This window comes from Truncatella angustata (assembly GCF_020726525.1).
Source record: "Truncatella angustata strain MPI-SDFR-AT-0073 chromosome Unknown BKA67scaffold_2, whole genome shotgun sequence".
Lineage (NCBI taxonomy): Eukaryota > Fungi > Ascomycota > Sordariomycetes > Amphisphaeriales > Sporocadaceae > Truncatella > Truncatella angustata.
In genome coordinates this window covers 5,897,126-5,920,527 of record NW_025763382.1, presented here as the reverse complement: position 1 = coordinate 5,920,527, position 23,402 = coordinate 5,897,126, and the positions used below count along the sequence as shown (strand labels likewise).

The window sequence follows — 23,402 nt, the reverse complement described above, 5'->3', positions numbered from 1 at the left end:
ACAGCCTCTAAGCAATACACTATATCTTTGGCATCTAGGTCTCTCCCTACGTTTGATCAGCCCACGCGAATGCCAGCATGCTCCGCGATGGACTTACTAGGCAGTCACTAACCCTTAGTTTAATATAAAGAGATTAAAAGGTTGTCTATAGTCCGATTATGAAGCAAATCTCAAATATCTAAGTATAACGAGACCTATTAAATTAGTTCGTCACTTGTCTTAGTAAGTCGGTTTCAGTGCAGTGTATATATATAACCATCGCTTGCAATTCCTGCCAAGGCCGGTACGTTAAATAGTAGAGGGTAGGAAATTATTATAGGAAGAACTGGTCCATAAGCACTAAAAAGTGACATATTGAGCTCTGGTGAAGCTATCCAGGCTTGCTGCAGTAGCTACAAACGGGAAGTAGGGTAACCAGATGGTGAACAGATCATAGTCGGTCTAGGGCACAACAGAACATTCACACCAGCTTTGTAAGTGACTCTATAACTACGGTTATCGCCATGAAAGTCGATCAGACCGACGCTCCATGCGGGATACAAAGCCTTCTCCATGTTGGCACTGAGTTTGCGATGACAGCCCCATAGAAGCCCCAGAGTAAGCAGACTCATGAAAAATTTAAACAAAGTTGAATGCGACACTGATATCGGTCTTCATTGTATGACAATTTGCCAGTTCAAGAGTGCTATTGTGATTATTTATAACAAATGAATCTCACGTATATTGTATTGTGAATGGAATCTTGGCTTGGCGTGGTAATACATTTTTGTTGGCACAAATGGCGGGCTCATTAAAAGATGCCGCCACTCCTGCATTCAGAATACCACACAGCTATATATCGGCATTACTCCAGAAGAATAAGTAGACATTTCTACTGGAGCAAGGGAGCCAAGATACGATGAAGCAAAACCAAAATGAATAAAGATGCGACATTCACTGGGGTACCTGAGACCCTGTGCCAGAGACGAGTTGCCAGGAGCCATTGAATTTAGCAGTTGTCTCGTAATCCGGGGATATAACCCCCGAATTTAGGGCTGTTTCTCAGCGTCCTGTTTCTCCGGGTTTGGCAAGAATTCCTCGAATCCCTTGATCAGATCATCATGTCCTGCGAACAACTTCTTGACGTCCTCTAGTGCCTGTGTTGTCCGCTCGGCTCGCTTTTTGGACACATCGTCAGGCGAGCCGTCTGTTGAAGCGGTTTCCGCTGTGGGGCCTTCTTTGGCCGCCTTGTGCTTAGCGACTACCTCCTCGATGTCACTCCTGAATGCATCGTAATACTCCTTAAGGATCTTCAGGAATTCTTGGTAGGTCTCAGAATCTGCGCTGAAAGTCTTCTGTTGTTGGAATCGAAGTTAGCGCATCGCTGGAAAGGCGGAGGACGCTGATCTAGCGCGGGGGTGCGCCTGTACCTGTACCTGATTGAGATAATCAAGCGAGCGATTCATGTTCGGGTTCGAGGAGTAATTAGGCTGCGCCATCGTGCCGACTATTTCCTGGCGAGAATACAAAATGAGTGACCTCCGAGTTCCAACTGACCAGCGATTTAATTGCTCTTGGAAGAGGACAAATTCTACGCCACCGTGGTGTTCGAGAGAAACAGACACGTTGATGTTTTGCGTCGTGGCGCCTGGGCCTCCAGACGGGAAATTTGGACGCTAGACTAACTAATGCATAACTGTCGGCGTTTATGCCGGGGGGAGGGGGGGGAGGGCTTCCTTTTCCGGCAATACAGCTTTGGATACCATTTAACTTGCTTGATTTGAACCACCATCCGAACCTAATAGACTACGGCTAGCGCAGTACGAGTATAACACCATGGCTAGTCGCATTACTCGGTAAAGCTGATGATATATACTTGATGCTACAACTTGCGCGAGTCTATATAGCTATTAGAGTGTGGGTAGTGCTCGCGGCGCTCCCATTCAATCATGGATCATTCCTGATATCAACATAACGACTGCATAGGCATTTGTTGGCATGCAGTCATTTGGAGATCTCTGCCTTTTTAATTCGTACCATACGAGCACTAAGAGAGGTCACAGTCTCGTCGTATGATCAATCGACAGAACTCTTAATTAATCATCGCGTAACCTAAACATTGCTACTGGAATTCGTCAGATATTTTCCTGTGTCCACAATGCATACCACCAAGGAAGTATAATACCAGGGCGATATTTCATCAAGTTTCTCACATTATATTAATCGATGTTGAGACTTCTAATATTGTAATATGTTTTTGGGAGAAGAAGAAGCACCTGGTTCCATGCATGTGTACGGTACTATTCAATGTCGCGCCACACGCGACTTCACTTTTAGACTTACAAGACACCGGCTCATGGCTGTTTGGTTATGTTTTCGGTACAACGCTATTGTTATAAAACTGGGGGGTCTTGTGTGAGGCCCATTCGGCGGAGAATGTAGGCCATACACACGGGCCGCCCAGTGCCGACTCGGGCCTCATACATATAATAAGCAGTAACAGTCTCGACTCAGCTGAATCCTACTGAGCGAATAGCAACTCCAAGCTTGAGTATCGTGTAGCTCTTGGGTGACATAATAGTAGCCTCTATCAACGTATGCAACATTGACTTAGAAATGAAAAATTACCTGGCTTCTATAACTCTACACCCTACCCTTGTCTAAGCACAAAATTAAATATTGCAATTGAGACAACAATCTTTCATAAATAATGAAGTTGTTCTCTCAGCGCGTAACCGAATTCTTCGTGCTCAGGAAGAGCTTTGCCACTAAAAATTTGCACTTTATATACGCACTGATTTAAGCTTTAACACTATAATATGTGAAGCATTATGGCGCCGCACGTCCTACTGCAATACTTACAGCACCCCTGACCTCAGGGTTTGATGGCGAGATAACTTGGGGCACTCTGCCGGAGGGGACTTAACCCGACGTGCGTAAAAGAATCCGATACGCGAAAACCGGCGAAACCTACACGCACTTCATCTTCATGATATTCTGTAATCGTATGTTACTGATCATCATTTCAAGCCGATCAGTCCAGTCTAGGACCGCTGATACCATCCCCTGGGGCAGAATGGTTGAATAGGGTGGCATGGACAAGGACTACGACGCAGACGCCGAGGAGGAGGTGAGAGCCTGGCCGAACAGACCATGGAGAGCAGAAACAAGCACTGTTATGTATGTACAATCTGGCATCGTAAAGACAACAAACACATTTCAAGTGCTGTGTAGGCTAAGACGAAACAAAAAGATGAGAATCAGATGAGGTTGGACTAATCGAGGTTAGACTAGTCATCACATAGCACAGGGTCCGTGCCCAGGTACCCCCGAAAATGCGGGTCACTCTTGACATCTCGAAAGGCAACAATTTTTTGAAGCTCTCAAAAGCTTCAAGGCCGATAAAAATTGGGAAATCCAACTAATCACCCCGCTATTCTCACCGCCCGGAATCACGTCCTGTCTCGAATTCGCAGACCAACACTACAGTATCCTGAAGAACCGTTGTTTTTGTAGCATTCGGGCCTTTCAGCAGTCAAAATGTCTTTCGGCGGGCAAACCCCCACCATCATTGTCCTGAAAGAAGGTAGGCGAGCCCCTCCAAAGTCGCGAGGCGAGGTGTAGAACTTGCGCTCACACAACATTCATCATAGGCACCGATACATCGCAGGGCAAGGGTCAGATCATCTCCAACATCAACGCATGTCTGGCAGTTCAAAACACTATCAAGCCCACCCTGGGCCCGTACGGCGGTGACTTGTTGATGGTAGACGAGAACGGCCGGCAAACGATCACAAACGATGGCGCAACCGTCATGAAGCTGCTCGACATCGTACACCCCGCAGCACGCATTCTGGTGGATATTGCAAGATCACAAGATGCCGAAGTCGGAGACGGAACCACATCCGTCGTGGTCTTGGCCGGTGAGATTCTGAAGGAGATCCGCGAACACGTTGAGCAGGGTGTCAGCTCTCAGGTCATCGTCAAGGGCCTGCGAAGAGCTTCTACTATGGCCGTGAACAAGATCAAGGAAATTGCCGTACGAACAGATGAGGGCAACAGGAGGGAGACCCTTTGCAAGCTTGCCGGCACCGCCATGACTAGCAAGCTCATCAAGAGAAACACTGGTTTCTTTGTCGAGATGGTCGTTGACGCTGTCCTGTCACTTGACCAGGATGACTTGGACGAGAAGCTCATTGGCATCAAGAAGATCCCCGGCGGCTCCCTGACCGATTCCCTCTTCGTCAACGGTGTCGCGTTCAAGAAGACTTTCTCCTACGCCGGTTTCGAGCAGCAACCCAAATCCTTCCAGAAGCCCAAGGTCTGCTGCCTCAACGTTGAGCTTGAGCTCAAGGCCGAGAAGGACAACGCCGAGATCCGTGTCGAGCAGGTTTCAGAGTACCAAGCAATTGTCGATGCGGAGTGGCAGATCATCTTCAAGAAGCTGGAGGCTATCTACAAGACGGGAGCCAAGGTCGTCCTCTCCAAACTCCCCATCGGTGATTTGGCTACCCAGTACTTCGCAGACCGCGATGTTTTCTGCGCAGGACGTGTCGCTTCTGGGGATATGGAGCGTGTGGTTCAAGCTACTGGTGCTACCGTTCAGTCAACATGTTCCGATATCCAGGCCCACCACCTAGGCACATGTGGATCTTTTGAGGAGCGCCAGATCGGTGGAGAGCGATTCAACTTCTTCGAGGAGTGCCCCGAGGCCAAGACATGCACATTGGTCCTCCGTGGTGGTGCCGAGCAATTCATCGCCGAGGTTGAGCGTTCCCTGCACGATGCCATCATGATCGTGAAGCGTGCCATCAAGAACCACATGATCGTTGGTGGCGGTGGTGCATGCGAAATGGAGATATCGGCCTACTTACATAACTTTGCAGATAAGAAGATTTCCAACAAACAACAAGCCATCATCAAGTCCTTCGCAAAGGCTCTTGAAGTCATCCCTCGCCAGCTTTGCGACAATGCCGGTTTCGACGCCACAGACATCCTCAACAAGCTGAGGGTAGAGCACCGCAAGGGCAAGGTATGGGCAGGTGTGGACTTCCAGAATGAGGGCGTGACGGATATGATGGAGAGATTCGTTTGGGAGCCGGCGTTGATCAAGATCAACGCGATTCAAGCCGCAACAGAGGCAAGTTGCTTGATCCTCGGTGTAGATGAGACTATCAGGAACGAGGAGAGCGCGCAGCCGCAAGCGCCTGGCCAGGCCCTGCCTCCAGGAGCTGCTCAAAGAGCACTAGGACGTGGACGTGGACGTGGCATGCCGAGACGGTAAATAATGATTTGGAATGACATAGAAAAAGAGAGCGTGGATGTATGATACCTACAACGAGGAGTTCAGGTACGACATGGCGTTAAATAGAGCTATATTGATGAGTCTACAAGTTCTACAAAACCGCCTCCTAGAGATGGGTCGTATAGGAGCGATCCACTCACATCTACTCCAGAGTAATGCTAATTGTATACTACAAACCCCTATTTCTTACAGGTCCCTCCGCAGCTTCCAATTTAGGACTTGATGACATCAATAGCTTGCATTTACAAATTGATGGCTTGGTGAGTCACACGTGGTTGCACTAACCCGACTGAGCGTCATGCTTAAACAGTCACGTCAACAGAGTCCCTCATTGGCACAATGTGCTGCATTGCTATAATCTGACTCGATGCTAAATCTGAATTATCCACAATATATACGAACATCACATAGGTGACTCAAAGCTTCCAGCTTGTTGCACTAACAAATATGTGCATGGTCGATTTGAACTATATAAAAGACTACCAAAGCTGCTAAGGAACGAGAACCCATCGGTCACTAATAACCTAGGTACTACTCCACCATTCATACCCTGCCCACTACGCACCATGGCTTCCAACTTTACCCCAATCCCTCTCTCCGAAGCATCCCAGATCGCTTCTTACTCCCTCCAATCACCAGACCACCCAGAGATCGAACTCGCCCAAGCAGGCCATCGCATCCGCCTCGTCAACCTCTGGCAGATCCCGCCCGGCTCCCGAGTTCTCGAGCTCGGCTGCGGCCAGGGAAATGCGACTGCCGTCCTCGCCCACGCCGTGGGACCCACGGGACACGTCGACGCCGTCGACCCGGGCGCCCTAGACTACGGCGCGCCCTTCACACTGGCACAGGCGCAGGACCACCTGAGCCGGAACGGCGTCGTGGGCGACAGGATCAGCTGGCACCAGGCCGCACCCGAGGACTTTCTGGGGCAGAAAACGGCGGCAGGACAGCAGCAGCAGTGGGATGTCGCCGTCCTCGCCCACTGTATCTGGTACTTTGCCTCACCGTCCGTGCTGGGCAGCGTGCTGCGCGCGCTGAGGGGCAGGGTCGGCAGGGTCTGCATCGCCGAGTACGCGATGCACGCCACGGAGAAGGCGGCCGTGCCGCATGTCCTCACCGTGCTGACGCGGGGCATGTTGGAGGCTTTCAGGGCCGAGAGCTCCGAGAACGTGCGGAGCCCGCTGACTCCCAGGGCGATCAAGGAGATCGCTGCGGAGGCCGGCTGGACGGTCGAGGGCCAGGAGAGCGTGGTGGTCCCGGAGCCGGGACTGTTGGACGGCCTCTGGGAGGTGGGGTCGGTCAAGCACAAGAGTTTCCTGGCGGAGGTTGAGGAGAGCATCGAGGACGAGAGAGTCAAGTCGGCGGTGCAGACGTCCAGGGATGCGGTTCTCACAGCGGTCGAGCAGTTGAAGGGCGAGAAGGTCCGGACCATGGATGTTTGGGTTGCACGATTTGAAGAAGAGAGCTAGTGAGAGGCTCTTGTTCATGATTTGCCTGTACGGCATCAATGTTGATACACCTAGTAGCCATCCGATTCCTAAAATAAAAATAAAATAAAAGGAGAAAGGGGGGAGGGGTATGATGCAGTGCCGTTCATGCGAATCTTATTCGGGTACTATTACTTGGTAGATGTAAAAAGAAAACATGAGAACTTTAGGGAAGAGTATTGCGAGGTCATAGAAAAGGCATCATGACAGAATCCTGTAAGTTACACGAAATTCATTTAAAAGGGAAAAAAAGGAAAAGGAAAACAGGGTCGCGAAACCGGGGGGTCGGAAGTATTTTGTTTTTTAAGCATAAGTGCAAGTGTTTAACTAGACGATACCATGTCAGACATGACACAAGAGGGATTGTCAATATCTTGGCGTATTACAAGAAAGGTTGTTGACAGTTTTTAGTGACGTTATGAGGCATAAGCGACAGAATGAGTGTTATAGATCAGGAATATACGTGACCGCTACAGCGACTGGGGATGGACTACTAGTTCCGTGCCGCTTCGACTGACATTCATGTAATCCGCGTTTTGACGCGGAAAAGTTCCGGCCAAATCGTGATTAGAGAATTGGGTGCAAGTACAGTAGTATTATACACATGGTACATTTTAGTCTTTTATGATACAGAGCTACGCGGTGTGCATCGTGCCGACACCCACGGCTCACAGCCTGGAAACAGCATTACATCTCTGTCCTGCCAGGCCCACTACCTTCTTGCCGCGTCTCACCACTGAGGAGTTGGTCCATATTCTCATCGTCCAACTCTCTAAATGCTCGACGCAACTCGTCGGCCTCGAGCTGCTTGGCTTGGTCCATGGCTAGCTTGCCTTGCTGCTCCGCGCTCGCTGCCGCTGCTGCCTCTTGAGTGGCTTCCATCCTAGCACGCTCGGTCCACTCTTCCCGCTTCCGTTTGACGGCCAAAAAGCGTGCGATCTCTGAGGGTGTTTGCCATTCGACAACACCCTTCTCGGCGTCCTCGAGACGACGCTTATGGCCAGCCTCTCCAGCACGGCCGAGGACACTACCGATGACCGCTAGGCATCGGAGACTACATTGTGTTAGCTATTGCAAACGTGACAGCACTTCCTGGGCGCTGTGCTTACCTGTCATCGTTGGCGGGAATGGCATAGGTTACCCATGTGGGCTCGGTATTTGTGTCGATAACACCGATGGTGGGAACATTGGAAAGACCGCACTCGCGCAGCAGGACGGCGTTTTCCAATGGGTTCAAGCAGACCACAAGATCGGGTACCAGCGCGCGGCGTGAGATGAGATGCTGGTTGAAACCTTCCAGCTCTTGATCATGCTGGTTCACAATCTTTATTGGCACTCCCGGTAGAATCTTGTCGCTGTTGGTAATGGTACCTGGCGTCCATTTGCTGAACAGGTGGCAGCCTCGCGACAACTTGGCCGCTTGGGTGACGATCTGCGTGTGGCCTGGTCTCGTCCCTACGAAGAGGATAAGACCGCCTCTGTATGCAACCTCCTCAACGACACGAGCTGCTCGACGGAGATGGGCAGCAGTCTCTTCCAGGGAAATGATGTGGATTCCTTGCCTGATGCCGTAAATGTACCGGGCGTTGGCGGGATTCCAGGTTGAGGTGTGGTGACCCATGTGGGCTTGAGCAGCCATGAGCAGCTCGAGGGTGACATCTTTGGGACCAGGAGGGTTTCTGAATACGTCCGAGGGCGAGTAGGTGTGCTCTACTTTGGTACCAATCTTTCGCTGGACGCGGCGCGTTTGCACGGCCGCCTCGTAATCCACCTTCGTCGTATCAGGGGCCACCTGTCGTTTCCGTACGGGCTTGACCGCCGTCTTCATGAAGAGCGCCGACCTAGCCGGCTTACCCGGGTTCGACTGAATGGCGCCCTCAGCCACAGGGTCGGCGAGTGCTCCTGGAGTTTCTGATGTTTCGGTCGATAGCTGTCGGATGCATCTTGGGGCTTGGCGCAGAGATGCTGCCAGCGCCTTTCGGCCTGTTGCGATCATGTCAGAAGATCCAATTGACTCTGGTCAGCCCAACTTACTCTGGCGGACACCAAACTCTCGTATTATCATGACTGCGACTCCTTAACCTCACGTCTTGCGATCAGCACACTGGAGCTCAGGAACTTTTCCGGGTCCAGCTAAGGAAGGCGCGACGGGGGTCGGTCCAGGGAAAGTCCGCTCCGCCCATTGAGTGGGGCCCACCTATCTACTACTGACTATGCACAATCCAGGTTGGGCTCCCTAGAAGTAGTTATTGTAAAGTGCCCCGTGCGGGGGATATGTAGGTATTCTCAATGCCAAGCTTCAAACACCTGGGCAGTCGAGGAGATTCAAGTTCCACTACACCAGCTAAGCCGTCGCCCACCTAAAACAAGCCTGTAAAATGGTATTCAATATATACCTCTATACATTTTTATTATCTTCATGTCGCATCTCCGGCAAATCACAGCACTAGTGGTTTAGTGGTAAAATCCATCGTTGCCATCGATGGGCCCCGCGTTCGATTCGCGGCTAGTGCACGATTTACTTTTTTCTACATCGGAATATCTTCCCACTTGGCCGTTGTTGGGTATTATTAGGCACATTCTGCAGGAGGTTTTTATTTTGACTCGGTATACAGATATGAGAGACACATTACACTTCAGTTCTCTTGGTGCTTGAACTTTTACTGAATCTGATAACAGCTATCGCGGTATAGCGTGGTGGTCGCTATAATCCTTGGTGGGATTGGGGGATTCCACCTGCCTAAAAGGGGCAATTGACACAGCATGACATTGCCAAGTTTCTTTTCACATGTATGCGTAAAGCCAGATCGGATAAGCCGATCTCATGTCGATGATCGTACTAACATACTTACTTACTTACTCGCTCACATTCGCATCCTGCGTCGGTCTTCGCGCGGAAAAGATGTCGTCAGGCGGCTTCCCCATCCCATTGTATCATAGCCATTAGTCTCATCAATAGCCAATCCGACCGATGAGCTATGAGCCCGAACACGTCTTACAAGGTCCGCAGGACACCGCAAGCCTGTATTGCATGGTAACCATCTGTCGTTGTCCTGATATATTGATGGGGTGCTGATTGTGGCAATATAGTCGCCGACGAAAAACAAAATGCGACGGCGTTCGGCCGCGTTGTCGGCATTGCTCATCACGGCACCGGCAATGTCTATGGCCCGATGACGCGGAGCCCTCACCTCACCCTGATGCGCCCCCGTCACCAGTAGCCACAACAGTTGCCACCGCAAGCCCATCTTTGGTGCCTTATAGTGTGCCTTCATCGCTGCCAGAGTGGCCAGGCGTCAAGAGATGCCTGGACCTGTTTGTTCAGTACCACTGGGCAACAGACTTTTGCTGTTTCATTCATCGTCCCGATTTCGACGCACTCTACTCTGAAACACCTTTTCTAACTACCGCCATCATATCGTTATGCTCGCGGTATTTGACTCACGCTGAGGCACAAGACTTATTTGGATGTGACAACGCCCATCAGGTTTGGGCGCGATACACTCCCATAGCCAGGAGTTTAGCGAAAGAGGCCTCAGATGAGCCTAGCGGTAAGACTCCCTGCCTATATGCATGCTTTGCAACCGAGCGGAAACTTATCCAATGCAGTACCAAATATTCAAGCTAATCTGGTGCTTGGACAATCTGAGCTTCTTGCTGATGCTGGGTCGAGCCACTGGATGCACATAGGCACAGCAATACGAATGGCCCAGATTATGAGATTGAACAGGGAGTTTCATCAAAGGAACTCTCTCAAAGAGCAAGAGATCCGCCGGCGTACCTTCTGGGCTTGCCTTCTTTTTGACCGGCTAATCGCTTTCCTTCTGGCAAAACCACGCACCCTATACGAAGTGCACATCTCCGTTGCTCTTCCCATATCCGAGACCTCACTGGCATATGGAGAGACGACGAGCGGCTTGACGCTAAATAATCTTGCAGTTGGCAGCTTCATGGGCCGAGTGTCGGATACTGGTCTGATGCCCTTTTATATAAAGACGCTCACTATATGGAGCGCAATTGCGGACATTAAGGTTTGCGGTGGTAGGTTCTTTGAGAAAGCTTCACCAACTCACCCTGCTAGTCGCTTTCACCAGCGGCATCACAAACTTAGGGAATGGATATCATCGTTGCCTTCGAGTCTGGCTTGGAGCAAAGACAACTATAATCTTCATAGCTCGGTGGGACAAGGGGGTATCTTCGCCACGATGCATTTCCTCCTTCACAGTGCATTTTGTGTTGCGCACCAATTATATTTGCCACAGACGAACGGCCAAGCGATTCTCAGCGACAAGCTAGACTCTAGCGGCTGGTCCTTGCTACGAAGAGAACCAGCTTTCATCAACATATGTGTTTCTAACGCGCTGATGATTGGTGAAATAGCATCGACGCTGTGGAAGACCGGCGGCTCTGCTATCGCTCAGCTGCAATCAGTATGGATCGCGAATGCAATGCTGTCTGCGGCTCCAACGTTCTTATGGTTACAGTTCGCAGGCGACCTCGAAGGGATCCAGCACGAGACGCGAGGTCAGGCACAGGTATACTTGTCCCTGTTTACCACCATCATGTCGACATGGAACACGTGGGCAGTTGCGAAGCCGTGGAGAAATACTATCAAAGTTTGGACAGCAGTATATCGACTCGTCTACCTTGGAGAGCCCATTAACATCAACCTGGATGGCAGTGATGACGAAACAGCGGGTCAGGAGAGTCTAGACTACTTCGCCGACTCATACCTAAGATCGCAATATCGACCAGAGCCAGGAAATGGTCTATGCCCATTGCCCGGCGATGGGTCACATTCGGTCAGGGAAGCTTCGTATCTTAACAACACACTGAGACTGAATGTTATTGACGAAGCTGCAAAGAGAGCATTGCTGCATGGTATGTGGCTACAGCTGGCGAATGGGTGGCCGAATGACTTTGGCGGCATGGACGAGTTCTCATTTGACTTTCCTGTAGCTCAATGACGGATCTTGGGTTGTTCACGATGATACTTTCAATACTCTAACCCAATTATAGCCAGAATCGTTTAGTCGTGATGCCCACGTAGAGGGTCGGAGCCATGCCTCCTTTCAGGTACGATATCCACACCCCCGAGGCAGTGCCTCCCCAATTTTACAACTTCCGATCTGCGATCGGCTTATCCGACAACAATAGCCACCATTCAACAAGTCACTGCTCGAGCAACAAGAGCTCTTCTGGTCGCACTATGAATAAATTATCAGTAACTACACACTTGTCAGTCCTTTTCGACTTTCCTAAATTGTAGTGAACAACATTCTATACCAATCGCAACATCAAAATGCCACCTTCTCGCACCATACAAGCTCAAGACCCGGGGTCCACCTCTACGGTTCCAGCCAATCCCATCCATCCAGACTTCCTTGAAAGTCTAGACCAAGACTTTATAGACTTCTACAATGCAACACTGGGTAAAGCGGCACCTGACAAAAATGCTTCACTCGAGGAAGTCCGGAAACAAAGAGCAAACTACCACTCCCGGGGTGTAAGAAAGCTTTCGCAAGCAGTGTGTGTCGAAGACATCAAGCTGCAGGCTGATGATGGGTATCTCTTCACAGTACGGCTATACAAGCCAGACTCTCGTGCGTCGCCATATGGCACGGGACCGTACCCCGTACACATCAACTTCCACGGTGGAGGTTTCACTTTCGGCGATCTGAATAGTGACGCGAAAATATGTATGGCGATCCGGAACCGGCTAGGCATACTAGTCGCCGACGTTGATTATCGTCTCAGGCCTGGTAAGCTCATTCTTCGGCACCAACGTAGAAGCACAACTGACTTGGGGGACCACAGAACACGCATTAGGCAAGGGACATGATGATTCCTGGACTGCGGTACAATATGTACGTGACACTCGCGACGCCCTTACACTTGAGGCCTCCCGCTAACACGTTTCCCAGATTTACAGCCACGGTGAAGAGGTCAATGGCCGATCAGACTCAATATCAATCGGTGGAATATCAGCGGGTGGTCAGATAGCTGCCGTGACACAGCAACGTGCCCGCGACGCTGGGATTCCGCTCAAACTTGCCTTCTTGGGTGTACCCGTCACCGCCTCCCATGCACACTACGAGAAGGCATCAGATTCGGAGTTCCCGTCGTTCGTCGAGAATGAGTTCGCGCCGTGTCTCAATTGGGCACGGATCATGTTCTACCGCGAGAACTCCGAGACGGGTGCTGTCGACGACGAAGCCGAGCGAGCAGCGCTGCCGGAGTTCTACTCGAGTCCCATCAATGGCAACCTGGAGGGCGTGTGCGAGACGTTCGTCGGCACGGCAAGCGCCGACCCGTTGAGGGACGAAGGGGAGCTGTATGGTCAAAAGCTAGTTGCTGCCGGTGTCAAGACGACAGTAAGGAGGTATCAAGGGGTGCCGCACCCATTTATGCACATGCCCCTCAAGAAAGCGGAGATGTACATGCACGATCTAGTCGGGGCACTACGGACAGCGCATGGTGTAGGCATCCTGAAGCCAATCCCAACGAATCTGTTCACACGAAGAAAGGTGTTCCAATCAGCCAAGCAGCGAAGGCCGTTTGCGGCTGCTCTACCGATTCGCAATGGAGCCACGAGGAGTTGGAGTTGGACCCCTGGGAGGATGGGCCAAGCTGGCAAGGGGCATAGCACTAATACATAGACATTATACTTTCGAAATGAATCGTCTCCAATTCGAGACCTGGAATATAGATCGAAAATGCTCTCGGAATACGTTATGGCGATGATTGTAAAGACTAACTAAATCATCCACAGTACAGCAATCTGTAATGATGTACTCAAACAAGGTCACTATTCCGGAATTTATCAAGCCACGTAGTGTGGACGTATAACTTGAATCTTTATAGACAAAGAGCAGCGCATTCTTCACTCGACCACAAACTCCACCAGCGACCTTCTTTCCCGGTCCATGAAACTTCCTTTAAATCTTGCGCGAACTTGGAGTCAAAGTCATCGTGGAAATCACACTCACATTTCTCTTACTAAGCCAGAGTTTTTATATGTTGCCTTGGGTCACGTCCACGGCATGATCAACCTCACCTGGAATTCTTCGAGGGGCCTCAACAAGCAGTTGAAAGTTAGATGAGGCTACCATGGCTTTACATCCTGCGATAGTTCGCGTTGAATATTGTTGTTAAAGGAGTCTTTGATGGTGTAGATGCGTTTGCCTAGTTCTTATTGGGACGCTGGCTGCCGATCTGTAGGGTCGAAGGACTTGCCAAGACCTAGATCATCTTGCCCAGCCAGTCTGGACACCAGAAACCCAGTGTTGATGTCAATAGTACGGCAGATGTCGATGAAACTAGGTCGTGAAAACTCCAAAAGAAAGGTAGTTGGGTTTGCCTAAGACGACATGCCAATAGCGGGGTCAGGCCTCTTCCCAGACCATGTTCTGCAGCTCTTTAGAAAGACAAGTAAAGAACAAAACTTCCGGGCCCTCTTCGATTATTCCGTCAGAGAATGCAATTTGCCAAGAGATTATGGTCAGGCATCAATACCCATGCTTGAGAAATTATGAAGTCGTAGAGTGTTTCGTTTCAGGCAGTAAGGATACCAGACTTCGCTGCCTGCCGAGACGCAATACCTCCGAAATGGAGCAGAGCGGACATGTTGACTGAGTGGGGCCTACAGAAGTCGACGGCCAGGCTGCAATTAATTCTTTATAGTCTTCCGCTAAGGTAATGTGAAATTACCCCGGAAGTTGCTAAATTGATTACTTCCACTTCAAGTTGGGAATTACTAGAATAAGACGTCATATTACGCTCAAATTGATAAACGTCCTAGTCCGCCCGGCTTCATGGACTTTTATCGACAAGTCGTGTGGTTCAGTCTTCGCCTCCACAAGCCAGATCCGGGTGCCTAATATGAGGCCAAGTATAAGAACACTCGACTATTCTCGTGCTGATGGATTAAATATCCATGATTCCCATTACTTCACAGTGCTGCCGCCTCTGAGTTTGCGAAGATGTCGATTCCAGGCCACTCAATCGTTCCGCTCACAGCTGATGACATTCCCACGACCACCAGCTTTCTCCAGGATTCGAAGCTACAGCTTGCCATCAATCGTTTCTTGATCAAAGATTGGCCAAATGAGGCCGTCCAGCGTCCTCTCTACCAGGCTGCCATTGAAGGTGGTCTAAAGAACCCCAACACCACCAGCTTGAAAGTTGTCAATGACAAATCAGGGGAAACTGTTGGTTACTTCTTTTTTACCAAAAGAGGACAGCCAGCCCCCGACGAAGATAAAGCCTCAAAATCCAAGATAGAGAATGCAGGACAGAACGTGCCCCCAGGCCTAGTGCCTGAGGTATTCCATGCTGTGATGAAGGCAGTTGAGACCTTGGAATCAGATGTTCAAGGCGAACATCTTGGTAAAGAAGCCCTTTCCCAATCCTGAGAGGATCAATTTTAATCAAAGAATATTAGATGTGACACATATCTATGTTAAGCCTTCGAGCCGCGGTCAGGGAATTGGTACCCAGTTGATACAGGCTGCTCGCGATGAAGCTAAATCTGCAGGTCTTCCATTCATAATCTCCGCCGAGCCAAACCACCATGATTTCTTTCTGAATCGAGGATTTAGAGATGAGAAGCACGTTGATATCGACCTGAGTGCTTGGGCTGCCCACAATAGTGGGTATGGCGTCTTCCGAATTTCGAGAATGAGAATGATAGAATAATTACCTATATCGGAACCTGCACGGAATTTGTTGGAGCAATGTGACCCGTTCATCTTACGCTGATGGGAAGGACCTCCGGCCTGTTAGTAGATCGAAGAATGGAAAGTTTTGACACATATCAACACAATTCCAATATCACCCAAAAAGAATGCATCTCGTCATAACCTGCCGACCCATTGCTGCTGAGTACAGCTTTGATGTACGGTATCGGGGTCGCTCCTAAGTATAAATATCTCTTGCCTTGAACTCAGACGCCGGTGGGAGTTTATATTTGATGTGTACCAGATCACAAACACGGACCTCTATTAAGCTTTAGTCTTCGCATATATTCAAAGATACACCCGTTCCAAACTGCTTCATGGGTACCCTTGGAACAAAGGCCAGGCCGCGCTAGTAGTCTGTGGTATTCACCTCGGCAACCACGCTATGGATTTGTGATTTAGTCGGTGATCAAATTGCCTCAGTGCTACGCATTAAGTCTTCTGCTGAAATTATCTAGGATGAAATTATGCCATTGCCATTTCGAGTAGTCACATCCCGACCACTCATTTCAAATCTGTGCCCTAGTCTCTGCCACCCGTTCTCACACGTCATATCGATTTTGTCTCTGTTATTCCTCTAGATTGAAACAATTTAATGGTAATTTATAAACCCGTTACTCCCAAAGAAGTCGGCGCTCAGCCACAATCTGTATGTCAGGCTTCGTCTCAAAATACTTGAATTCGTTCTCCAGTAGTCGGCTTCGCACGAGCTCGGGGACCGGTTGAGTTTTGTTGTGATAGCACTTGTAAGGCTTTAAACCCTCCGTGTAGGTGTAGCGGCAGCCTATACGGCAGGAGCACTCAGCGTAGCAGCTGCAGGCGGAAGGATCAGAGCATGAGTGGTGAGCTGAAGCGAATTGATCATAGGGGACGAAACCATCTTCGTTCCAGTCGAATCCAGCCGACTTGCTGATTTCGCAATCCCAGTCATGCTCGACCACGACATACACGCTTATTGCAGTAAGTTGAGTGACTCCGTAGAATAATTGTTTCTTCCAAGGACTTACAGTTTCAATGACTTAGCTCTGCTAAGAACATTGGACTCAAAGTTCAGCAACCGATCGATGGACATCTGGCCGACCTGTCCATCTGGGTCAGACTTAAAAAGGAGGGCAAGTTTTTGAAGGTTGAAGAAAAAATGATCATCTGGCGGTGGCGGAGAAGAATAATTGAGAGGCTTGGATTTTAAATATTGGAAACAGCCCAAGTTACTACAATCAAAGAAAAACACGTCCTGTGTAAAATTCATGTAGACAAAAGCGGGGCTTGGGTGTGCATCCATGGGCCTACCACTGCCCCAGGCACAGCCGCGAAATATTTCAAACAGACTGTGATATCTCTGGCCTGGAAGTGTGTTTATGCGACCTGTTAGTCTGACCTTCTCAGGATGTGTGCCATCGCCGAGGTCGATGATATCTGACAGTCTATCCGGGCTACTACGGCGGCAGAGGCGGCCGGTGTCAAGCCCTGTCTTTAAATTAATAGCTCTGTATAACCTGAGACCTTGGTGGCGACCGCCCCTTCTACTCTGAGCGGTTAAGAGACAGAAGTAGTGGCGATATCTTGGGTGGCCCTCTCTCCAGATCATTAGCTGGAGCTCGCGCGGTAGACGCTGGAACTGTGGAAACTGGGCGTCGGGCATGATTCTGCTCGATTACGCCAGTGGTGTGCTACCGACGGTCAGTGTTTGCGATTATTGTAGGTAAATGAGAAGAGTGTGCTGCAATCAAGACTTTTGGCAGTTGGTTGGTGTTGAGAAAAGAAGGAAAGAACTAGGAAGCGCGACATGAGAATAATGGCACATTTAGTGAAGGTCTCAACCAAGTGATGGTGGCGGAGAGGATGTGGGCAGTTTTTGATGTTGAACTGGAGGTGGTTGCTGGTGCGTTGTTCATATGAGCAACAGAATTAATCACAATGCTACAAACAGAGAGAATTGGTGTTAAGACCACCAATGACCCAGACACCCGTACCGGGCCTATTCTATTGTTGATCTGGGGGATTATTTCAAGCGAGACACATCATGACCTCAAATAAACACTCTCAGTAAGTTATAGCCGTTACAACTGTATCACCCTCCTGTTACACCACGTTCAATCCAAAGAAGAAGAAAAAGAATCCTCCAGCGTCGCACGCTTCATATTGGATAGAGCTACAGCTGAGAAGCAATAAAATCCTCACGGTCAAAAGAATCTTTTGGACGGCATGACAGCGGTTGTTTCAACACAACTTTTGTCTCTTCCAACCCTATGTGGCTAGTTGTGCAGCTCTAAATTTCACAAGTTGGTTCTCAATAGCACTTCAAACCCAAGTATTTGCAGCTTGGAAACAAAAATCATTGGTATTGTCGCGGTATCACTACCCTCAACATTTTGACCGCTTGCTCGTTTGCTGTGAACAGAATGCCGCCGGCCATGACAGTTCTTCCCAATCGCATCACCGTTCCCCGCCAAAAACCCTTGAGGAAACCATCTTCCTTGAGTATGGTCCTGACAGCATCCATAGTGCCTACGTGCCTGGCCTGCTGGGCCTTCGTTTTTACCGTATCGAATGGTTGCGTCGCCAGCGTTGTAACAGTGCCGGCAACTGCTCCATTGGCAAACGTCGTTACCGGGGAATCGACATTGACCCCCTTGGTCTTCTCCCAATCCTTGATAATTGAGTAAGATCCCAACCGGAATCCTGTAGTACCGATCTGCTTCAGAGTCGTGGTGACATACCCAGCATAAAGGGCGCGTCGAAGGCCTTGCTCTGCAGATAATGTTCTCACGCAGTCCAGGGGCGAGCGAAAGCGCAGCTGGGTCTTGGCATCATCTATTAGCGCGGTCTTGATGCGCTCTGTAGGCGTCACAATAAGGGTAGAGGATACTACTCCAGCTACCATGCCAGCGGCTATAGACTGTGCCGGACCCAGGGTGTGAGTCTCTGGGTCCTCGAAGATCTTCCGTATGCTGTCAAATGCAACAAATCGAATGGCGTCCTTGCCTATTGACCCCTACTTTCCAAGTCAGGTCTGTCCCATGTATATCGGGTGTTGAACCCGCAAAGGCGCACCAGTAACATACCACAATCATAGTCGTACAACCCTTGTACAAGGCCGCAGCACCCTCCTCTTTGACAACTTGCCCAACGATCCTGAATGGATTCCTGCTCCCTTTGGTATGACCATATAGCTGAACACGTGTCTTGGCGAATTCAAAAGGATATGTACAAAAAGCCTCAACTCCGCCAGCAATGCCACCGCCCAACAGGGAGATGAGCGGTGACGACTTCCCATCGGCCACCATTTTGTCTAGAATGTCCAATCAATCAAAAACCAAAGAACGATACAGAATCTAACGAAAGATATTGAGTCTATAGTCTAGTACAGGACGTGCATAGGGAAAAATACAAATAAACAAAGTATATGGTAGATATAATGCTGGAAAGTAGGTAAGTTAGTTAGTAGCTTGTCAGCCAGTCAAAGCCTCGGTAACAATACGGCGTCGCAGTTATCGACAATAGGCCGCGGCAAGCCCCGAAAGCTGAGAAGTCAAGACTGTCTTGTCTGGAAAACGACTTACGTAGGATGCTAGGGCGCCGCGCATGAGATCACAAATACACGGAATTGTAGGATATCTTTACTCTGCATTTCAGTTGAACCAAGAGGCGAGACGAGACCTCTTGGGAATTGAAGCGAACGGCCTGCACTGGAACAGAAAGGCACAGACCGACCTCACGTTCATGTTGGCCTAGTCTAGACTAACCTTAGTCTAGTAACCTACTAGACTAAAAAGTAGGACGGATGTGTACATAAGTCACATTAGTTGGACTTGACTTTGTTAAGTTGGTGGGGCAATCGCGTCGCTGGACAAGAAGCGCGTTGATTGAATTTGAGGCTTCTCTTCCTTTAGCGCGTCTCAATCGTGACATCACCCAAGTCGCAGCTTGCTCTTCCCAAAAAGTTTCACAACCACGCAACTTTGACAGCCGTCCACTGGAAATCTCATTCAACCGCAAGGTACCTAGCCGATCCAGCGCACCGCTTCGGTGACTATCAGAAGATGGGTATCAAGAACCTCTTCTCCATCATCAAGGATGAAGCCCCCGACGCCATCAAGGAGGGCGAGATCAAGAACCAGTTTGGTCGCAAGGTAGCAATTGTAAGTGCGATTTGAGCCCCCAAGCTGCGCCGGCCTGATATACTGACAGGGTGACAGGATGCGTACGTCCCTTCTCGGATAATACTACTACCACGACTTTACAAACTCTTGCCACTAACTTTCACTCTAGCTCCATGAGCATCTACAGCTTCCTCATCGCCGTCCGATCCGATGGTCAACAACTCATGAACGAGGAGGGACAGACCACATCACATCTCATGGGAATGTTCTACAGAACACTGCGAATGGTAGACAATGGCATCAAGCCTCTCTACGTCTTTGATGGCAAGCCGCCCAAGCTCAAGTCCGGCGAGCTCGCCAAGCGCTTCCAGCGAAAGGCCGAAGCCCACGAAGGTCTTGAGGAAGCGAAAGAGACAGGCACGGCCGAGGAGGTCGAGAAGTTCTCCAGACGAACCGTCCGAGTTACGCGCGAACACAACCAAGAGTGCCAGAGATTGCTGAAGCTCATGGGCATCCCCTACATCGTTGCTCCCACCGAGGCTGAGGCTCAATGCGCTGTTCTGGCCCAAGCCGGCAAGGTCTATGGCACAGCAAGCGAGGATATGGACACCCTCTGTTTCGCGAGCCCCGTCCTGCTGCGACACATGACGTACAGTGAGCAGCGCAAGGAGCCTATCCAGGAGATTCATCACGACAAGGTCTTGGAGGGATTGGGCATGGAGCGCAAGCAGGTAAGCCTCTCTGCTCAGGTGACTTAGTGAGGCATGTGCTGACTAGCGTTGCGCAGTTTGTGGATTTATGTATCCTCCTCGGCTGCGATTACCTCGATCCTATTCCCAAGGTCGGCCCCTCAACCGCCCTCAAGCTCATTCGCGAGCACGGCACCCTTGAAAAGGTTACCGAGTGGATGAAGAGCAGTGGCAAATACACCATCCCCGATGATTGGCCATACGCCGATGCCCGTGATTTGTTCTTTGAGCCTGATGTTCGCAAGGCTGACGACCCGCTCTGCGACTTCAAGTGGGAGAAACCAGATATGGACGGGCTCGTTACCTTCCTCGTGACTGAGAAGGGTTTCTCCGAAGACAGAGTCCGATCAGGTGGCGCACGACTAGAGAAGAACATGAAGAGCTCACAGCAAGCCCGCCTGGAAGGCTTTTTCAAGGTGATACGTAAGTTGTCAAGACGTGCCGATTCACCGTTTTCCCGTGCCCCTCGAATATGGCGGGACCTGTTCGTGAATACCACGCTAACATTGTTCGTGATCAGCCAAGACAGATGAAGAGAAGAAGGCTCACAAGCGCAAGCTAGAGGAGCAGAATGAAGTCCGAAAGAAGAAGGTCAAGGATGAGAAGAAGGAAAAGGCCAAGCAAAAGGCCAAGCCTCGCGGTGCCTAATGTTTGGCCCACAGAAGAACACTAGTGATGAGTCGAGGACATGCGACACTGGTTGAACAAAGTTTCAGGCGTTCGGAAAATTGCTTTGCTTCTTTCGCACAGGCGTCCGGCGTGATATCGACGGAAGGATTGCCGCCAAGACGCTCCAGAAGTTGGCAGTCTTATATTGAATTTGATTAATCTAGTCCATGTTCCCCTTGCTTCCACGGGTACAACTAAACGTCTCCCCATTTCTCCTCTCCTTGCTAACCATAAAGCTATTCAACAGCTAACCATAAAGCGATCCAACATGCCGACCGCCTCAGCTTTGGCTCGATCGTCTACCCACACGCCATGCGGTTGTTGTACATATTGCCGGCCACCTCCACCTCAATAGGAGAAGAAGAAGTCAGGATGTGCGTTTCCAATCTCATCTATACTGAGGCTCCTCTTGTTGTTAGCCTCGGCAGAGTACTGCTGCTCGGCCTTTTTCCTGTTCATTCGACGAAGGTATAGCCATTGCAAGCCTGCCACCAAGCCAGACATCGACACCATCGCCAACGATATGGCCAAGCCTTGTTGATAATATGGCGGGTCACTATATGCGAAATTGCTCGATATTGCAACGAGTTGTGCAAAAACATTGATCAAGCCAGCTGTGCTGGCGCGATATGTATATCCGACATTGTTAGTGGCCACCCACACCAAACTGAGGAGAGTGATGGGATAGACTCCTGCCGCCACGATACATGTCCCTACAAGCCGTATGGTATTGTTCGTGACTGTCAAGAGCAAGATATATCCTACCACGGCGTAGGAGGCACATATACTGATTAAGATACCCCTTTTTTGGGTCTTGTCGGCGATACGAGCGGCTATGATGATGCCGACAAATGCAGATGCATACACGATGACGGTCATCAACTGGGCTTGTATGCTCTCAAAGCCAAGCCCTTTGATGATATCTGGTACGAAGTTCGAAAAGGAAGTCGTGCAGAAGTGCGAACCAGAGTCGATGAGCGCCACCATCCAAAATTGGGGTTGCGTCAGAACCTTGAATATCAGTCTTGGAATGATTTTGCTTTCGCCAGTGTTGTGAGCCGCTCGACTGCGTCGAATAACGATCTCTTTCTCTTCCGCCTTGAAATACCATTTTACTGTTTCGGGGGTTGATGGTAGTAGTATCAGGATGACAAATGCCCATACCATTGGAACGAGCCCTTCGATGAAGAAGATCCTAAAATACCTGCGTTAGTCGATATATTCCGGATGAGGCTGGAGGACATGATAAACTCGCCATTGCCACGCAGCCCATCCATTGGCACCATCGAGGTTTCCCTCAATAAGATAGGCAAGTAAGCCATTGAAAGACCCAGCAAGTGCGACAGAGGAGTAGAATATCGCACCACGAGTCGCCAATTCAGTATATGGATACCAAAACGACAGGTACAGCACAGCACCTTGGATGAATGCTTCAGACGCACCGATGAGCGTGCGGCAGACCATGAGTTGAGCCTGGTTGGTTGCTTTCATCGTACAAACCGTCACTACTCCCCACACAATCATCGCACAGGCAAACTGAAACCGGGGTGTTAGCCTGGGTCATTGAGCAGTACTTGTCACACGTGGTGCTTACCTCGACTGGAGGCCCAACCTTGCGCATCAGGAGCATCGCCGGCAGCTGGAAGACAAGGTAGCCGACGAGGAAAATGCTTGCAGTCAAGCTATACATGCTAGGCGTGAGATGGAGATCCTCTTCCATACCCGCGACCTTTGCATTGGCAAGATCCGAGCGGCCCTGTTTGTTGTCAGCAACAAGTGGAACCTCTCAGATTCGGGGCTAACTATACCATCTGCGCAAGAAAATGGATCGAGACGAGTAATGGCAATATGATCAGATCGGTCTTCCATCTCACGCGCCTCTCCTTTTTGCGGTCGGAGGCCGACGAGCCTTGTTCAGAGGTGCTGGATTGGTCCAGCACCTTCGGAGATTCTTCTGCCTCAATTGTTTGGCTCATCTTGGCATGTGGGGGAGAAAAGTGCAAGATTTAAGGTCAAGATTGTAGTGTATACTAACAATGAAGAGTGACCGAGAACTGAAGTGGTAAACTGCGATGCGAGAAATAGGTTTTAAGCACAATTTTCGAGTGCATCTCAACCATGTTTATTTATATTGAGCTATCGTGTTTCGGCAGTCGTACAGAAGCATTGTCTATTCGTGTCTGGGTGAGACGCGTATAACATTACAATCGGCCTGCATGCTATAGGTAGGATTCGGCAGTGCACAATAAGTGATCAACGTCGGCTGTGACATATTAGGCCATCGCACAGCATATTTCTCACTCGAATCTGCGCCATCCTGGTTCCAAGGAGCAGATTTTATGATGCTGCCTTGCGCTCAGGACTCAGGAAGG

General features: G+C 49.9%; 11 protein-coding genes and 1 non-coding gene across 12 annotated transcripts; 7 read left to right on the top strand and 5 right to left on the bottom strand.

Moving 5' to 3' along the window:
* Positions 1 to 1,028: 1,028 nt before the first annotated feature.
* BKA67DRAFT_656272 (uncharacterized protein) lies at positions 1,029 to 1,478 on the bottom strand (the record flags this gene model as incomplete). The annotated part of the gene is made up of 2 exons (XM_046106916.1): positions 1,029 to 1,334; positions 1,410 to 1,478. 2 exons carry the CDS (start codon positions 1,476 to 1,478, stop codon positions 1,029 to 1,031), a joined length of 375 nt encoding a protein of 124 aa, XP_045962278.1.
* A 1,895-nt stretch (positions 1,479 to 3,373) lies between these two features.
* Positions 3,374 to 5,475, top strand: BKA67DRAFT_643948 (T-complex protein 1 subunit eta). Its single transcript, XM_046105833.1, has 2 exons — positions 3,374 to 3,565; positions 3,633 to 5,475. Exons 1-2 carry the CDS (start codon positions 3,520 to 3,522, stop codon positions 5,261 to 5,263), a joined length of 1,677 nt encoding a protein of 558 aa, XP_045962277.1. The 5' UTR covers positions 3,374 to 3,519; the 3' UTR covers positions 5,264 to 5,475.
* A 90-nt stretch (positions 5,476 to 5,565) lies between these two features.
* BKA67DRAFT_557013 (S-adenosyl-L-methionine-dependent methyltransferase) lies at positions 5,566 to 7,237 on the top strand. The gene has a single exon (XM_046102213.1). The coding sequence runs from the start codon at positions 5,851 to 5,853 to the stop codon at positions 6,751 to 6,753; it is 903 nt and encodes a 300-aa protein (XP_045962276.1). The 5' UTR covers positions 5,566 to 5,850; the 3' UTR covers positions 6,754 to 7,237.
* On the bottom strand, positions 7,224 to 8,946 carry BKA67DRAFT_557011 (ribosomal protein S2). Its single transcript, XM_046102212.1, has 3 exons — positions 8,806 to 8,946; positions 7,881 to 8,754; positions 7,224 to 7,825 (listed from the first exon to the last, which is right to left on the bottom strand). The coding sequence occupies exons 1-3, from the start codon at positions 8,834 to 8,836 to the stop codon at positions 7,459 to 7,461; spliced, it is 1,272 nt and encodes a 423-aa protein (XP_045962275.1). The 5' UTR covers positions 8,837 to 8,946; the 3' UTR covers positions 7,224 to 7,458.
* A 268-nt stretch (positions 8,947 to 9,214) lies between these two features.
* On the top strand, positions 9,215 to 9,285 carry BKA67DRAFT_t54. The gene has a single exon. It is a non-coding gene; the product is annotated as a tRNA-Gly (tRNA).
* A 464-nt stretch (positions 9,286 to 9,749) lies between these two features.
* Positions 9,750 to 11,738, top strand: BKA67DRAFT_513138 (fungal-specific transcription factor domain-containing protein; the record flags this gene model as incomplete). The annotated part of the gene is made up of 3 exons (XM_046097540.1): positions 9,750 to 9,805; positions 9,862 to 10,322; positions 10,381 to 11,738. 3 exons carry the CDS (start codon positions 9,750 to 9,752, stop codon positions 11,736 to 11,738), a joined length of 1,875 nt encoding a protein of 624 aa, XP_045962274.1.
* Positions 11,739 to 12,073: 335 nt separating this feature from the next.
* Positions 12,074 to 13,430, top strand: BKA67DRAFT_656267 (Alpha/Beta hydrolase protein; the record flags this gene model as incomplete). The annotated part of the gene is made up of 3 exons (XM_046106915.1): positions 12,074 to 12,533; positions 12,589 to 12,638; positions 12,696 to 13,430. The coding sequence occupies 3 exons, from the start codon at positions 12,074 to 12,076 to the stop codon at positions 13,428 to 13,430; spliced, it is 1,245 nt and encodes a 414-aa protein (XP_045962273.1).
* A 1,025-nt stretch (positions 13,431 to 14,455) lies between these two features.
* BKA67DRAFT_204996 (uncharacterized protein) lies at positions 14,456 to 15,581 on the top strand. Its single transcript, XM_046095451.1, has 2 exons — positions 14,456 to 15,159; positions 15,215 to 15,581. The coding sequence occupies exons 1-2, from the start codon at positions 14,754 to 14,756 to the stop codon at positions 15,466 to 15,468; spliced, it is 660 nt and encodes a 219-aa protein (XP_045962272.1). The 5' UTR covers positions 14,456 to 14,753; the 3' UTR covers positions 15,469 to 15,581.
* A 542-nt stretch (positions 15,582 to 16,123) lies between these two features.
* On the bottom strand, positions 16,124 to 17,151 carry BKA67DRAFT_656265 (uncharacterized protein; the record flags this gene model as incomplete). The annotated part of the gene is made up of 2 exons (XM_046106914.1): positions 16,124 to 16,460; positions 16,517 to 17,151. The coding sequence occupies 2 exons, from the start codon at positions 17,149 to 17,151 to the stop codon at positions 16,124 to 16,126; spliced, it is 972 nt and encodes a 323-aa protein (XP_045962271.1).
* Positions 17,152 to 17,745: 594 nt separating this feature from the next.
* On the bottom strand, positions 17,746 to 19,194 carry BKA67DRAFT_557005 (mitochondrial carrier domain-containing protein). Its single transcript, XM_046102211.1, has 3 exons — positions 19,073 to 19,194; positions 18,575 to 18,930; positions 17,746 to 18,504 (listed from the first exon to the last, which is right to left on the bottom strand). The coding sequence occupies exons 2-3, from the start codon at positions 18,794 to 18,796 to the stop codon at positions 17,845 to 17,847; spliced, it is 882 nt and encodes a 293-aa protein (XP_045962270.1). The 5' UTR covers positions 18,797 to 18,930; positions 19,073 to 19,194; the 3' UTR covers positions 17,746 to 17,844.
* Positions 19,195 to 19,357: 163 nt separating this feature from the next.
* BKA67DRAFT_557002 (flap endonuclease 1) lies at positions 19,358 to 21,198 on the top strand. The gene is made up of 5 exons (XM_046102210.1): positions 19,358 to 19,651; positions 19,709 to 19,713; positions 19,782 to 20,343; positions 20,400 to 20,784; positions 20,882 to 21,198. The coding sequence occupies exons 1-5, from the start codon at positions 19,553 to 19,555 to the stop codon at positions 21,007 to 21,009; spliced, it is 1,179 nt and encodes a 392-aa protein (XP_045962269.1). The 5' UTR covers positions 19,358 to 19,552; the 3' UTR covers positions 21,010 to 21,198.
* Positions 21,199 to 21,378: 180 nt separating this feature from the next.
* Positions 21,379 to 23,006, bottom strand: BKA67DRAFT_513660 (putative pantothenate transporter; the record flags this gene model as incomplete). Its single annotated transcript, XM_046097588.1, has 4 exons — positions 21,379 to 22,234; positions 22,295 to 22,566; positions 22,625 to 22,786; positions 22,839 to 23,006. 4 exons carry the CDS (start codon positions 23,004 to 23,006, stop codon positions 21,379 to 21,381), a joined length of 1,458 nt encoding a protein of 485 aa, XP_045962268.1.
* Positions 23,007 to 23,402: the final 396 nt, after the last annotated feature.

What these genes read in the sequence shown, in the direction of transcription:
- BKA67DRAFT_557013 (XM_046102213.1), top strand. Translation starts at nt 5,851, where the DNA reads ATGGCTTCCAACTTTACCCCAATCCCTCTCTCCGAAGCATCCCAGATC.
- BKA67DRAFT_557011 (XM_046102212.1), bottom strand. Translation starts at nt 8,836, where the DNA reads ATGATAATACGAGAGTTTGGTGTCCGCCAGA. An exon ending in AGAGTTTGGTGTCCGCCAGA is followed by an intron (nt 8,755 to 8,805) that starts GTAAGTTGGGCT and finishes TGATCGCAACAG; the next exon opens with GCCGAAAGGCGCTGGCAGCA. An exon ending in ATTCCCGCCAACGATGACAG is followed by an intron (nt 7,826 to 7,880) that starts GTAAGCACAGCG and finishes AACACAATGTAG; the next exon opens with TCTCCGATGCCTAGCGGTCA.
- BKA67DRAFT_557002 (XM_046102210.1), top strand. Translation starts at nt 19,553, where the DNA reads ATGGGTATCAAGAACCTCTTCTCCATCATCAAGGATGAAGCCCCCGAC. An exon ending in TGGGCATGGAGCGCAAGCAG is followed by an intron (nt 20,344 to 20,399) that starts GTAAGCCTCTCT and finishes AGCGTTGCGCAG; the next exon opens with TTTGTGGATTTATGTATCCT. An exon ending in AGGCTTTTTCAAGGTGATAC is followed by an intron (nt 20,785 to 20,881) that starts GTAAGTTGTCAA and finishes GTTCGTGATCAG; the next exon opens with CCAAGACAGATGAAGAGAAG.
- BKA67DRAFT_557005 (XM_046102211.1), bottom strand. Translation starts at nt 18,796, where the DNA reads ATGGTGGCCGATGGGAAGTCGTCACCGCTCATCTCCCTGTTGGGCGGT. An exon ending in GTTGTACGACTATGATTGTG is followed by an intron (nt 18,505 to 18,574) that starts GTATGTTACTGG and finishes CTTGGAAAGTAG; the next exon opens with GGGTCAATAGGCAAGGACGC.
- BKA67DRAFT_204996 (XM_046095451.1), top strand. Translation starts at nt 14,754, where the DNA reads ATGTCGATTCCAGGCCACTCAATCGTTCCGCTCACAGCTGATGACATT. An exon ending in TGTTCAAGGCGAACATCTTG is followed by an intron (nt 15,160 to 15,214) that starts GTAAAGAAGCCC and finishes AAAGAATATTAG; the next exon opens with ATGTGACACATATCTATGTT.
- BKA67DRAFT_643948 (XM_046105833.1), top strand. Translation starts at nt 3,520, where the DNA reads ATGTCTTTCGGCGGGCAAACCCCCACCATCATTGTCCTGAAAGAAG. An exon ending in CATCATTGTCCTGAAAGAAG is followed by an intron (nt 3,566 to 3,632) that starts GTAGGCGAGCCC and finishes CATTCATCATAG; the next exon opens with GCACCGATACATCGCAGGGC.